Source organism: Fusarium oxysporum, chromosome 14, assembly GCF_000149955.1.
Source record: "Fusarium oxysporum f. sp. lycopersici 4287 chromosome 14, whole genome shotgun sequence".
NCBI classification, from domain to species: Eukaryota; Fungi; Ascomycota; class Sordariomycetes; order Hypocreales; family Nectriaceae; genus Fusarium; species Fusarium oxysporum.
The window spans coordinates 293,922-308,633 of record NC_030999.1 but is presented as its reverse complement, the minus strand read 5'-3'; the positions used below and the strand labels follow the sequence as shown (position 1 = coordinate 308,633).

General features: G+C 48.5%; 4 protein-coding genes across 4 annotated transcripts; 1 reads left to right on the top strand and 3 right to left on the bottom strand.

Annotated features, from left to right (window-relative positions):
• Nucleotides 1-1,180: 1,180 nt before the first annotated feature.
• Nucleotides 1,181-3,556, bottom strand: FOXG_21487 (uncharacterized protein). The gene has a single exon (XM_018401827.1). It carries the CDS (start codon nucleotides 3,478-3,480, stop codon nucleotides 2,317-2,319), a length of 1,164 nt encoding a protein of 387 aa, XP_018253840.1. The 5' UTR covers nucleotides 3,481-3,556; the 3' UTR covers nucleotides 1,181-2,316.
• Nucleotides 3,557-9,174: 5,618 nt separating this feature from the next.
• FOXG_14179 (uncharacterized protein) lies at nucleotides 9,175-10,985 on the bottom strand (the record flags this gene model as incomplete). The annotated part of the gene is made up of 3 exons (XM_018394246.1): nucleotides 9,175-10,098; nucleotides 10,146-10,631; nucleotides 10,686-10,985. 3 exons carry the CDS (start codon nucleotides 10,983-10,985, stop codon nucleotides 9,595-9,597), a joined length of 1,290 nt encoding a protein of 429 aa, XP_018253839.1. The 3' UTR covers nucleotides 9,175-9,594.
• Nucleotides 10,986-12,258: 1,273 nt separating this feature from the next.
• FOXG_14178 (uncharacterized protein) lies at nucleotides 12,259-13,078 on the bottom strand (the record flags this gene model as incomplete). The annotated part of the gene is made up of 2 exons (XM_018394245.1): nucleotides 12,259-12,562; nucleotides 13,029-13,078. 2 exons carry the CDS (start codon nucleotides 13,076-13,078, stop codon nucleotides 12,259-12,261), a joined length of 354 nt encoding a protein of 117 aa, XP_018253838.1.
• A 1,425-nt stretch (nucleotides 13,079-14,503) lies between these two features.
• FOXG_21486 (uncharacterized protein) lies at nucleotides 14,504-14,665 on the top strand (the record flags this gene model as incomplete). The annotated part of the gene is made up of 1 exon (XM_018401826.1): nucleotides 14,504-14,665. The coding sequence occupies one exon, from the start codon at nucleotides 14,504-14,506 to the stop codon at nucleotides 14,663-14,665; it is 162 nt and encodes a 53-aa protein (XP_018253837.1).
• Between the last annotated feature and the right edge of the window lie 47 nt (nucleotides 14,666-14,712).

Sequence of the window (14,712 nt, the reverse complement as noted above, 5' to 3'; positions counted from 1 at the left end):
TGGGTCCCTGATGTATCTCATGCTGGGGACGAGACCCGACATTGCTTTTGCTGTCTCCTTATGCAGTCGACACCTAGCGAACCCAACCAATGAGCATCAGACAGCTGTCAAGCGTATCTTTCGATACCTGAAGGGATCGCAAAATCTGGAACTAGTGTACCAAGGAGGACTGCAACCTCTCCTCGGCTACACCGACTCGGATTGGGCGGGAGACCTGGAGACTCGAAGATCAACGTCTGGATATGTGTTCAACCTTGGTACGGGCGCTATCAGCTGGAGCTCGAAGAGACAAAGAACAGTGGCCCTGTCTTCATGCGAAGCAGAATACATGGGGCAAACCGCAGCCACAAAAGAAGCAGTCTGGCTGCGAGCTCTGCTCCAAGAACTGTTGAAAGAATACAAGGAGGTTCCAGAACTAAAGACAACTGTAATTTTCGGGGACAACCAAGGAGCGATCGCAATGTCGAAGAATCCGCAGTTCCATACAAGAACCAAGCACATTGATATTCAGCATCATTACTGCAGAGAGAAAGTCAATGATGGAACCATTGAGTTCCAGTACATTCCGACAGGCAAACAAGTGGCCGACGGTCTAACAAAGGCGTTGCCAAAGGATCGGTTCCTATTATTTAGACAAGCACTAGGTCTCAAAGAACGACGACCATGAGAAGGTGCAGAGATGAACCAAAACAGGAGACCTGCCATGAACATACAGGAGACCCACGGATCTAAGATTGCACGGAAACGTGAGGAAGGCGCAAAGATGAATTAGAATGGGAGAGCTTCTAAACAAGTAGAAGGAAATCCATGGTCTCGAGGTTGTGCCGAGCGTGAGGAACGTGCAAAGATGGACTGAAGTGGGAGACCCATCATGGACAAGAGACCTACAATTTCAAGAAAGACTTCAAGACCTGCAGAGACGGGTGTAGGCAGGGGATCTTCTGCGGATAGAAGACCTGATAGAAGACCTGCAACCCCAAGATCGCAAGACCTGCAGAGATGGGCATAGGCAGGAGATCTTCTGTGGACAGAAGAAGACCTGCAGTCCCAAGAAAGCTTGCGAAACCTGCAGAGATGGGCTTCAGTGGGAGATCTTCTGTGCATAGAAGAAGACCTACGATGCCAAAGAAAGATTGCAAGACCTGCAGAGACGGGCAGAGGCAGGAGATCTTCTGTGGATAGAAGAAGACCTGCAGTCCCAAGAAAGCTTGCAAGACCGTGCAAAGATGGGTGTCAGTAGGAGATCTTCTGTGGACAAGAAGAAGACCCGCAAGTTCAGGATCGCACTGGACTGAAAGGAAAGGTGCAAAGATGAACTTGGAGGGAGATCTTCTGCGGACAGAAGACTCACTGCTCCAAGATTGCACGAGACCATTAAGAGATCCTGAGCGCCCATGTCGAGATAGCTCTTTCCCTGCAGTTTTCACCCACGAAGGTGTTTTTGGGGTTTTAACGAGGCTCGACAGGCGTGCACATCAAGCCCAACAGCAGCTCGAGTGGGAGTGTTGAGACAGTGTGGCTAAGGTGGTCCGACCTACTGGTGGCTGCGATGTGGATACTATGTAAGGAGCTGTGCTCCTCTCAGACACATGTAACTTAGAACTAACAACAACACAATCAACCCGTTTTTGCTTTAACAGTATCTATATGGAGGCCAATGCTGAATGACCCCGGATAGCATCATCCGTCGGCGAAGCTGGATTGAGGGCTCTGCGTATTGACCACCCAGTGATCTCTCTTCATTTGAAAGTCTCCGATCCATATGTCTTACAACCTGACAATCTCGATATCGACGTTGATTTGACCAAACTTCTCCTTTTTGCGCCTTGCTGCGCCCCCTTGTATCAATTCCCCTGCATGATGCTTTGATAACAAGTTCACTTGTGGCGGTGCGAGACGTTGGTAAAACCAGCGGTTGTGATTCCCTACAATCTCGGCCCTTTATATAATTACTAACACGGTAAATAGAGCCCAGTTGGCCAGTACGACCAAGAAAGATGAACGAGTGCAACGTCGCCCCGAGGCGATATCTGAGATTCCGTAGCAGCGATGATAGCGAGCTTCCGCTTTAGCTCCCCATTCAAAGGGTTGCTTTCGAGAATATGCTGCATCATCGTGGTTACGGGGCGGCTATGACGGCAGAGAAATGCCTCTACGGCGAAAAAAGAGGCTTGTCCCAGTGATCGTGTGCATTTTCTTTGTCCTTTTGTTGCGTCTGATTAGGTTGCTGTGTGGCAATGTATTCCCTTTCAGATCGTGCTGACTTGCCTTCAATAGCCGTTCAGAGTTCGTAACGTGCATTTTGGCTGACAGACGTTAGGAGTCAAACACAGGAAATCTACACTCCGGACATGTGGGCTTCACAATCAGCCACGCCTGAGCGCAGACGATATGAAACGTATGTGAGCAACCCAGTCGAGTTGCACTGCCACGAAGAGCATCCCGGCATATTGCACAAAATGCATCCTCGGCAGTTTCAATGTAATGTGGGATGTCGTCGATAGCTTGCCGCCTGTTGGCGCGCTGTCTCCAGGCTTTCGAAGCCTTAGCAGCTGCCCAGATACCCATCTCACTCACGTGAGTTCGAACGTCTTGTACCAGTTCGATAACCCTCTCATCATGGGTCATGCTCAACAACCGCATAGCTACCAGCATAGCCAAGTGATGATCACCATTGTCCTTGAGAATATGGGCACAATCCCATAACGTAGGTTGGTCGAGGATCGTGTCGCTCATACCGAGGTCAACAATTATACGAGCATAGGTCGAAGCTTCTGACTTTTGCCCCTGAGCATGGAAGAGCTTCATCAGATGCTTGAAGACATTGCAGCTCTGGTCAAGCCAGGCAAGCCGCCACTGTGGATTGAGATGAGTTTCCCATTCAGCCAAAATAAGAGCAGCCGACTCCCACAATTCTTTCTTGGTTTCAGTGCTTGTCGTCTTACGTCCTTTTTTAAGGAGGTCTCCGCTTGTCTCGATAAGCATCGTTGAGATATCAGTACTGCACCGAACATCCATCGCTTTGCCGTTCAGAGACAATCTAGTTGTAAGCGGCCAAACAAAATTGTTAACAAGGTCGGTCGCTAAATCCTGCCCAGTAATGGTGTCGATATCAGTGTTGATGGTCATAGAAGTTAGGACCCGACCCCGAACTCTGTGGCAAAGCCAAGCGATGAGGCCGCGTAAAAGCTTCCTATCTCTAGGAATGCGCGCGAACAATGACCGCGCTCCTTCCGGGTAACACTGAATACGAATCGAGGGCTGGATGTCCGGAGAATGATTCGACTGAGTTATTAAACCGAATGGGTTTTGGAGCTGGGTGTCGATTGAAACACCGCTGATGACTACACTAACACCGCATGACTCTTTGTGTGCGCGATAATCCGCTCCTTGGCATGCCTTGGAGCAATACCATTGCTTCTTACATGCAGAGCAACGAAGGTCGGAAGGCTTATTGCACTTGTTGCATTTTTGTGTCATACTTCAAAAGATTTGAATCTTGCGACGATTGTGTTAATGGCGATAAAAGATAGGGCAAGGAGGAGAAAGGAAAAAAAGAACCTGGGATGATGGGCGCAAAGAGCGGAATCTCTCTTATATGGGATGTACCCTATTACGTCAGCTATTGGGATCCACAGGGCGCCAATAGGTGCGCACCTGGATGCGCACGTAAGTGTCACGTGTTGCGCACCCGGTGCGTCTGTAAGGGAGTTATGTAAGCCCAACACCCTTGTATGCCAGCCAGCCTATTGTATTTTATTGTATTGCTTCTAATCTCTAGATGACGAACTGCTCTGCTATACAGATTTTTTCTCACGGTGCCATAATTGGGATATAAGTAATGTAGGCGTTAATAATAATCTAAGCAGTAACTATGATACAGTCTTCAGCCAGTTTATCGTTCGAGTACAGAGCTTGTTGGTCGATCATGTCCTGCTCAACCCTCTTCCAAATCTCCTTCATGCCTGTTCGCCTGTTCGCCAGAGGGTTGTCGCCCATCTCCTGGGCGACTTGCCTCTCCACACGTTCATCTTCTACCCTGGTCCAATCCAAGTACGCCATCATCTCCTCCTTAGTCCACTCCCGTCCAGGTATCGTTGATGTGCATCGCTTACCCATCTGCTTATAATCCAAACACCAGCTGTAACTTGTCTTATCGTAGCGTTGAGGGAGGCCCATTGCCTTTCGATATTCCTGGTTAGTCTTTAAGCTACCTCGAGGCAGCTTGTTATACCATGCCATCCGTGCTGCAATATATCGATCATATATAGCACGAGGGTCATCATAGCGTATGTCTGGCCCAGACGCTGGTACCGATGGCGGCATATCTGGTGGTGGAGGTACATCCGCTGATGAGGATGGCAGTGCTATTATATCTGGCGGGGACGGCACCATCTCTTGATCACATAGTGCCGCTGGCGGCGCTACCTGCTGCTGTGGCAAAATTGAGCATAAGGATGGATCGGGAACTGGCTGTTGAGCCGAACTTGGTGTAGTCGATGGCGGCAGCGTATTTGGGGGCGCTGTAGAAGCTGAGGGAGATACAAGATGCGCATATCGCAATGGGCATGCCTTTGAGCTCATCCTGTGGCCCTGTGTATGACATCTTGAACATTTGGGGTTGGCTCTCGTCTGTGATGCTTGTTCGACGATCTCAAATGCACATGGCTCGCGCTGAGTGCTAGTCTTCGGCAATGTTGACGTAGCTGGCACCTGATCGAACTGACGGCGGGGCTCTATGAGCAATTGAGGGTTTCCTTCTCGTTGAAGATGCCAATGCGTATGGAAGTGGTGTAGTTGAAGCGGCTGGGCTTGTTGTAGAAGAGGCTCAATTGTGTGAGCGCAAGGGAGCCCAAGCGTTGCTGAGAAGACTCCTGTGCAGGCAGGGAGTCTGTCCTGTTGGAGCCGCTTTCTCTGCGCCTCAACCTTCCGCAATGCCTCGTGAGATACCCAGCCTCGTATGATGCTGTATAGACTCCCTGAGAGTTCTATGGGTGTTCGGATTTGCTGCTTCGCCTGGTTTGCTCGGAGCTCAGCTACTTGGTTAAGTATCGCCAGCTTGATAGCCCTCCAGGCCTCAAAGAGATCTAGCTGGGAAGTATCAAGGTACACCTTGATGAGCTGATGAATACCCTCGCCTCGAGATGTAACCACATTCTCAAAGTGAAGATACCGATCAACCCAAGCTTTCACGAGCTTTGTTTTGTAGAGGTCAAGCCATGTTTCGATGATGTAGGCGACCTCCCGGGCGTGAGCTGAAGCATAGCGCTCTTTGAGCTGCTGAAGCCTGTCTTCAAATGTCTCCTCATTTGCCGATGCCACGAGCTCATGCCATCTTCCGTAGAAGTCCTTCCACTCTTGGTGGCCTTGAGGCTTTTGAGCCGCATCGTTATGACGCATAAAGCTTGGCTGGCAGTAACGCAGGACTGCCTTGTTGGCATGCCAAAGGCATAGAAGCGATACTGCAGCCGGGAAACAATGAGATACCGCATTCATGCAGGCCAGACAGCGGTCTGTAAGGATCACAGATGGCAGCCTTGCGCTACAGGCTTCGTACATTGAACGTAGCCGATCTAACGCCCAGATGTAGTCCTTCTCCTCCTCGCCGCTGAGGAAGGCGAAGGCGATGCAGAATGATCGTTGACAGGCATCAACACCGACGATATCGAGAAGAGGCATCCTATACTTGTTTGTCTTATATGTGCAGTCCAATATAAGTATATCCGGGTATGACTTAAGGTATGTTAGCGACTCTGGGTGGGCAAACAACACAGCTGTAACCCGACCATCCTCGTCGAAGCGTATTCGACTCCAGAAACCCTCAGCCTCAAGCTCATTAGCAAGAGCTTGGATTGTGCTCTGGCCCTTCTTCTGGTCTCGTTTGCCTTGTGCAATGCAGTTGTAGATGTCTTGCTGGGTGGCATGAGACTCTGTGTTCTGACGTAGGTAGGACCTGATCTCTTTCGGTGCTACACCAGCGTTTGCAAGGTTGTTAATAGTTGACCTATCTGCATTGGATAGTTGACGATGGACTGGATGTGCAGACATGCTTGTGCTTGGCTCGTGGTTGTGATGGGCAAACTCGCTGCCAGGACGGTGTGTAAGGCGCCACGTTGTCTTATCCAAGGCCTCCTTCGCAAGGACTGAGAATTGACACCCTGTACGCCGTGTTGTAGTTGACCGTTGCCGTACGCCCGAGGCCTTTGGAGGTGCTCCTCCACGGTCACAGCTGAAGAAAACAATTCGTCTGCCGCTCTCTGTTTTCTTCGACTTCCCAGTGACAAACGCATAGCCCCTGGGAGCTGCCCATGCATTGATCGCGGCGTGTAGGGCTTCCCGAGAGCCATACTCGCGTTCAGGAGGCAGGCAGTCATCAGAAAATTGACGAGTAGCTGTAACTGGATTCATTCTAGGAGAGATGATTTGAGTAGATCGTTGCGCGGCGAAGTGAGGCTCTTTATCAACGGGAAAGGGGTAGCTACAAGGGTGTTGGGCTTACATAACTCCCTTACAGACGCACCGGGTGCGCAACACGTGACACTTACGTGCGCATCCAGGTGCGCACCTATTGACGCCCTGTTAGCCATCGACGCTTACATAATGCCCACGGGTACCCGTGAAAGTTTTGGAGCCACGGGTACCCGTGTCCCTATGGGGCCCCAGGCAAATAACGCTATCGTATCGTGACTAAGCAAACGCTTAGACTACTAGCCGCAGAACTATGGTTGCTTGACACAGATGTTGGCCAAGTTCCAGGATGGAGTACATCTTGCCAAAAACAAATCTGACCAACGAAATTGAAGCATGAAGGTTTGATACTTGTCACGCCTGTGACCTCTCCGCGCTAGTCCAGATGTAGACATCAAATATGACTGAGTCTGATAGGAATCGAGAAAACTTTCATCTTTTGATTCTGAGGAGCCTTGCAAATATATACAGTACAAGAATTGAAACCGTCACCGTTAACCCTAGATACCCTTAATCGTCTCCATCTTGCTACCTCCCAATCCGCCAAATAGTAAAGCGGCTCAGAATTACATCAAGCATATCTCAACTTCAGTGAAGGATTTGTATTTTAACCATACTCGGCCGCGTATCTGGCCAAGATATGGGCGACCAACCGCAAATCTGCAATGTTTGAGTTGTACAGAGTTTTGCTAGTTGGTCTAGAACGTGGTGGGAAAAAACAAAAACACGTAAAACGTGTAACGTATTGTCGTGATTAATATTGGTGATTCATTTCGTAGTTGAATTTTTCTGGGAGGCCAGCTCCCAGTTGAGCCAAGCGGCTAAGGAAGATAGTGAAGAAGGTCGAGCTTGGAAAAGGCAGGCAATGAACTGTTGGTGTGAATAGAGAGAATGGTAAAGGTATGCGTTGATTTTTGATGGCAGACCTGAGTCTTTTATACCTGTCACGGTTGCATAGAGTACGCCCAAGATGTTAGATCCATATTAGCAGCCCAGGACCTCTTCTCGGGCTGACATAAAGCAAGGCAAGCCTCCTTCCCAATGCCATCCCTAAAATATCAATGCAGGGCGGACATTATTGAAAAGTTGACGTGGCACTTAGAATCCTTGTTCATGCTCTCAGTTCCATACCTACGCACAGGCATCCATGCGAGAAATCAGCAGTGGAGACACGGTACTACTACGAAATCAGGCCATGGTCGGCTTCTTTGTATGGCTGAAGCATACGCCATTCCAACAGTAATGAGCCAGTCGCTACCACTAGGGCAGCGAAGAAGTTTATGGCGCTCGTTCTTTATTTGACCGTTTCTTTTGATATCTCTGTATTAGCCCCGAGAAGGACGAAACAACTTTTAAATCTACAAATTTATTCGGGGCAGCAGGTACAGCGTCTCTGAAGGTCGCCAAATTGAACTGTGCTTTGAAATGTCGGTCAAGTTCTGATATGACTCGGAGTAGGCTAAAAGTTTCATCTGCCAAGATGTGCTTATCGCCACCCCAGTCCGCCGATGACAGTAATCGCTCATTCGGCCCAAACACTCTTGTCCGTGATACCCCAAGGTCACAAAGGGCAGTAGGTAAGACTCTGTTGCACGATATAATAACAAAGAAAAATCTAGTTTAGTCGCCGACATGGGACAAATCTTTTGAACCCAATTTTGTCATGCCCATTGTTCATGTCATGGGAAATCACGAGGCAATGAACGGCAGAGATGTCATATCACGTCAATCTTGGATTTTGATGGTGCTAACACGTGGAATGCCTTTCAGGGGCAAGGCAGACTACAGACGTTGCCACTCACACTTACACAGCCCACTGATAGATAGAAGGCGTGAACCATAGGTCGTCCGGATTACCCGAGTCATCACGACGTATGTAGGAGCTGAAAGAAGTTCCCGACCAGGAGCTGGGGCACGTTCTAAAGAGTGGGCCCAGCAGTACCCTGACCATCCGTACGAGATGAGCTGGCTCTAGCGATCTGCCAATCGGTGGCGTGACAGCAGGAGAACAGCCAACAATGAGTGTATGTGCGGACTGATTTGGTTGGCACGCATGTTCTGGTAAACCCTTTGCTTTCAACCCCCATGTCTGCCACTTCTCGTCGTGACTCCACAGTCAATCTCGGACCTTGATGGCCAGCTGGGCTGCCAGGGGTTCTTGAAAGGGTGTTCTTCGATTATTTGCTCTATGTTAATCCGGACTGGCCAATTAAATGCTGGATGCCCGGAGATCCACTCACACCAAGGTAAGCATGGCCGTACATCCCTAGAGAACTAGGAGGCATCTCTGATACTCGGCCTGATCCTCGACCCAACCACCTATAGGATATCAATGGCATGAGAGGACCATCTGGCTGCATCGAGGCGCTTACGCTGCCTTCGACTTGTCACCCAGACCCTCCTCCTTATTCTCAACTCCTTTGACCAATACTGCTCAAAGCGACTGATGTAGGCACACTACTAGCGTGTTTGATCTCGCTACTGATAGCTGCCAAATGTAGTAGTAAGTACCGTGTTCTCAACTAGATGTGATGTTCATTCTATTATACTTGCATTTTCCTCCCGGCAGTATCTGGTTTCACATATTGTGTATGACTGGATTTTAGAAAAGGAAGAAATGGCTCAAGAAAGCTCAAGGAATAAGACACCAGCAGGTATCCACAGCTCCGTCTGTGCTGAGTACAGAACCACTGAACCTCATTTAAAACCAACAAGAAGCATACAGAAATTAATGGAAGTTGTACTAACACAGTGATAGGTCAGACTAACTGTCAACTTCTGTTGGCATGAAATCCAGTGTAAGTGGGGGGAGCAGACATAACTGATATTACATAAATGACTGCCTTATTTTATGTGTCTACCTTATATTCCCTCTTTTACCTCCCGTGTGTAGTTGAACCCCTACTACCCCCGGAAATAGTATGGTAATCAATGGTGCTATGCTTTCGGGCCAGACCACATGAGTCGTACTGCGCAGTTAGCGTAACTCAGTCGTTACAGTTACTTCGTGCTTTGGAACTTGGGGACTTTCCTCTCTATTCTCGACATTATGCTAGTATAGAGAAGGAGCTATCAAGCCCACGACCTGCTGTCTAAGTCGCCTCTGGGTATCAAAAATTGTCGCCGTTATAGCAACACTTCGCCGCGTGTTAATGATTCGAAAATCGCCGTGATCTGTTCCTCATCCAACTCCTTGACGCCGTCCAGATCAAACATGGGGATGCCCTTGTCAGACTTTTTGAAAAGAAGTGTATTACCCTCCTGTTCGTCGACCTCGATAAACCCTGGCTTGGAGCCCATGTGCCCTGGAAGAAGTGCACACAAAAACGAGGTTAAGTCCGGCATGGAGTATGCCTTGTCAGAGTATTGTTGCTCCAGTGACACTTGATTTGTGACGATCTTGAGGTGCTCCTGGTGGCAGTTGAAACCCAAAATTCGCTTCTCGATACAGTGGCCTCCGAATTTCTTCAGGCCTAGGGCTGAGTACTTTATACTCTGCGCTGTATGTGAAGGCACGACGGTGAACTCTGCAAATTCCGCAGATCGGCTGAGAACGATCTTGGCTGCTTGTTGGTTAAGGGCGATGTTGAACTGGTTGGAGAAGAGATTCGCTGACATGTCGCAGGAACCCTATCACCATAAGTATCTTGTCAATGAGGAGTATGGATCAGACTTACCACCTGCAAGTGACACTTGATCTTGCTGGCTACGTCTCTATCGAGAAACTGTTGTAGGATTCTCAACGAAGACCCCCCAAGGAAACGAACGCTTCCCGCGGTCCGGATCCTATTCAAAACGTTGTCCAAGACAAGCCGTTCCACAGAAATGTCTGAGAGCTTTTTATCATGCTCGAGTCGCCAGATGCACTTGTTATACCAATCCCGCAGGTTATCGGTACGACGGCCGAAATGTAACACTTTCTTCATGATGTCGTAGTATTCCTTCAGCTCATTTTCAGTCCGGTTGATAAGCTCTTCATGGTGATGCATGTGCAGATTCACTGGGTTCTCGATATGTTCCAGACTCTCGTAGTCCACAAGAACTTCGATGGGGTTGTCTTTAGACCACTCGGAAAGACAAGTTGCCAGGTCCAGGGCACTTAGACGTGCATGCAAGGTAGCATCGTCGATTGAGCCATACTTGGGCTTCACTGCCATCTCGAGCTATTATCATGGTCAGATTTGTCTAAATTATCTGATTCTGAGGGGAAAGCTTACAATCTTGCGATCATCTTTTGTCAGATCTTTGATATCATCAATATCCTGCTGCTTGATATCTCCATTCAACAAGGTCTTGAAAGGGTTCTCAACAGATGGGAAATGCTGTTTTATCAATTCCTTGCATCTGGTGATCTGATCCATTGTCATGGATAATCCAAAACACACTTGACGAGGCTCTAGAATCCAAATCACGCGGACGGTTGGCTTCCAGCATGTGGCCTTGAACAAGGCCATAGCCGCGGCCAAGTTATCTGAGTCGATGGAGTCATTATAATAAATCACAAGATCGTCCCCCATGGTGAATAGATTTGCTGATAGGGAATACTTCTGTCCGATGCACAATGGTAGTGAAAGGTAATGGGAAAATTGAGAGATATAAAAGGATGGAAGAGATGTAAGGTAATATGTGATGTATTGATTGGGAGGAAGCCTGGAAAGCTGGTGGCTGTGCAAACCTCACGGCAAAAACAGCCCCGCAAAACGCCTAACAACTCAGTCAACCTAGCCACATTAATTAATGCGTCAAACTAGGTAATTGCAGAAATTCACAAACCTTAGAATCCCATGACTAGCAGCCCCCATTATTACACGTAGAAATGACTGACACCAAACTAGAATTGACCAGGCCAATTCCTGACAGTCAAGGTAATAGAAAACGATCTCTATCTTACAAAATAGATCACCCCAAAGCGGGTATTTGCCTCACTGAGAGTCTAAGATCACTTCATCAAGCATTCTGGTATCTGATGGCAAGGTAGCACCAGTGCTATTGTAATTATTGAACTATCATGTACCGGTCCTTGCTTTCTAACATTCAGTTAGAATATGTTATTCATGTTGTGATGGATAGCGCTTCCGACAATCTCCGCTGAATGACTCATAGGGACTGCCGCATAGGTTACATTTCGGAATCGTTCCTGTGTATTCACTCTGGTGATGGGCTTCTTGCACGCACCTTCCACAAACCTGTGTTCTATCACACTGATGGGCTTTATGGCTCGTGATTTGTTGGCAATTGTATCATTTCTTGGGGCGGTCACGGCGTTCAAGCACCTATGTACTACCGGATTCTCCTCCAGCCCGAAGGAATCCTTCGTTGATGAACCGCCTAGCTTCTCGCCGTTTTTTGAGATACACGACCATCGAGCCATACACCTCGGGGATATCTCTCTCGCTGAGCCATGCTATCTTTGCAACCTCGGTATCACTTTCTCGGCCGAGCATCTCGGTGATCTCAGTTCGGACTTCGTTCCTCTCGCCTAACACTACAATACGGCTGACATTATCGATTCTGATAGTCGGAGGATCCGGGCTCTTGGGGCCAGTTTTGTTTACGCAACGCGTTTCACAATCTCATGCTGGCTCTCCTCCTTGCAGGTAACCCCGAAGCGGTGGGGATTCTTTGGGTCCTTAGTCACCGCTCGGCATCGCCATGTGAGATTATCCGGTCCAGAGCGGACTTAGTTCTCCATTGTCGCTAGAATCGTCCCGGCTGAGAGCCTAGCCTCATCTTCTAGTCTTGAAACGTCAATCGTGCAGTAAAACACGTCTGTGGGGTTTGGAGGAGCGGCTAAGGTCCACGAATCGTTGTTGGGTAAGAATGGTGTCGTGTTACGTCAGAATATGATCGTTGAGGTCCGCCCTTTGCATTCGCAGCGATAGTTTCAAGCTGCTCGTGGACGCTCTGCACCTCCTCGGCCATCTGATCCTTGATCTCCACCGTCGGCTTGCCCATATCGTGCACTGTCTCTTCCTGCTTTGCAACAGCTTCCTTGAGTTCCCGGGTTATCTCCATCTGTTCCTTCAGCACTTCTTGCAGCCTCTTGGCCCCCTTGCGCGACTTTTCCAGGAGATCCAGCGCCTTCTGCAGTTTTCTTTAACTTTCGACAAGCCGGCTATTAAAGCTACAATATCATGTTCGAATGTCCGTCTCATAACACTCTTGCTTAGTACAAAAATTTCAGACAAGAGTAAATGTGCCGCGGCGCTTCATCTATCACGGAAAGGCAAGCCTGGAGAATCGCACGGCAAAAGCTTGGAGCGACAAATGGAGCAGTTGCACAAGCATCTCCAGGCCAGTACCCTGATAGCTTCACCTCATCTACTACGACGCTTTTGAGGCTGTTGCGAATGCCAGCCAATTCGTGCCCGAGGAAGATAGATAAGTCGTGCTCAATAATTCGGGGATGAGAATTTCTGCAGTATCAAATGCCTATGGGTAGCACGAATTAGAGAGAATCGGGAAGTTCAGTTTTGCTGCTGCCGAGCACTTGGATATGTGCTACTCGATAAAGCCAGAATACTATCCTACAATTGAGGTCTTCATTCCAGCCATCTAACTCATCTTTCCGCCACATCAGTGGCCATACGGTCAAGATGATGTCCAGCATTGCGGGCCGGAGATGCAAACTCGTTAAGATGTTGCTAGAACCGGCTCTCATGCCGTTCCAATGTCGTCTTAGAAAGACCAGGACATTTTCAGGAATCGGTGCCTTCTTGTCGATGAGATGGCTCACTATGATTCCATCCCCACGCAAAAACATTCCCATCCCAAAGACCAGCGTCAAGGTCCTCCAAATGACCATATTCGGCCCTGCATAACTGGAATCTGGGTTTGCCGGTACCCAATATCTAGACTTGAGGCAGATTGCAAGTCTTTCGGCGAGCCTTTCTCGGGGATCAATCGCGTCTAATTGTGGTAGAAGCTCACTGCACTCCCATCTCCTTTTGCGACACTTTTGAGTTAGGATTGCATCCAGAAGTAGAAGAAAAATGTCGTATCTTTGTTGATACCAGGCAACTGAGAATGGGTTTTTGGAGTCTTCCGTGACGAATTCACCTTCCTGGATTGGATGCACTTGGAAACAATTAATCTGGACGCCCTGCTGCAAGAGATGATCTACCGTATCGGCATGCCCACCCTTCACTGCGTCCAGGATGAGTGCTACTTTGAAGTTCTTTAATCTAGTCAGTATTCGCCTTCTTAGGAAAACGCGGATTATCTCACGAGAGTATGGGTTCGGGTTCGGCTACACAAAGTATGACGGCGTCTCATTGCGTGCCCTGGCAGATGCCTCTGGATAGCACCAGGCATGGTCTCATTGTTATGCCGCGAAGGTTATAATGAGTGATAGAGTTGCCTTGAAGTTGAGGTCTCTGACATTCAATCCCTGGCGGTGTAGGGAGGCATAGTATGTTCCAAAAAAAAGAGTACAGGAAGGTAAAAGAAAGAAAGAAGAGGAGGAAGAAGAAGAAGAAGAAGAAGAAAAAGGGTGGTGAGAAGGCTGCGACAAATAAATAGGGTCACGATCACGTGGGGATCGATATCTTGCTAGTTGGGGGGTCCCCGTCCATTGGAATAGTTACAGATGAGTGTGGTCATCAACATGGCCAACTTCTCACTCAAAACATCTTTGCTACGACAGAAGACGAGAAGTTGATGTGGAATAGACGAGATACACTTCCACGAAAGGTGAATTTCCCTTGACGAGGGCAAGGCTGCACCAGGTTTTTTAACCACAGTAAGGAGCATGGAGGAAAAGGAGCAATGAGCCCAATGGAGCTATCAATAAATCAATATCTGCTGAGTGAGCTGTTATCCAGCTTAAGAAGAAAAAGGTTTCCCTCCAAGCTTCTTTGCAGGCCCTCCGTCCGTTATCAACCTTCAAAGGCGATGAATCCCAACACAAACATGGAATAACCAACAGCAACCGTGGCATACATATACTGCCTCATCATTCACCTTCACGTGGTCCCCTGAACAATGGCGACCACGGATCTAAGTCTTACCCGATGCCAACTCCTCCAATAATCGTATGTCAGCAACTTGGCTGTCAGGCACGGAAAAAGCCCTCGAGATGAATACAAAGGGCAGCATCCTGTATTCTACTGGACTCCTATACGAAGAGGAGCTTTTTCGAGGTGTTAAGCCAGTGACAGCGGCGGAGACTCTGCACTATGGGCAGGACGGCGTCTAGCCACATGACTACATAGATCTGGAACCACATGAAAAGTCATGATATCG

Bases quoted from the DNA above. Each gene is read 5' to 3' on its own strand.
- FOXG_21487 (XM_018401827.1), bottom strand. From the start codon at position 3,480: ATGACACAAAAATGCAACAAGTGCAATAAGCCTTCCGACCTTCGTTGC.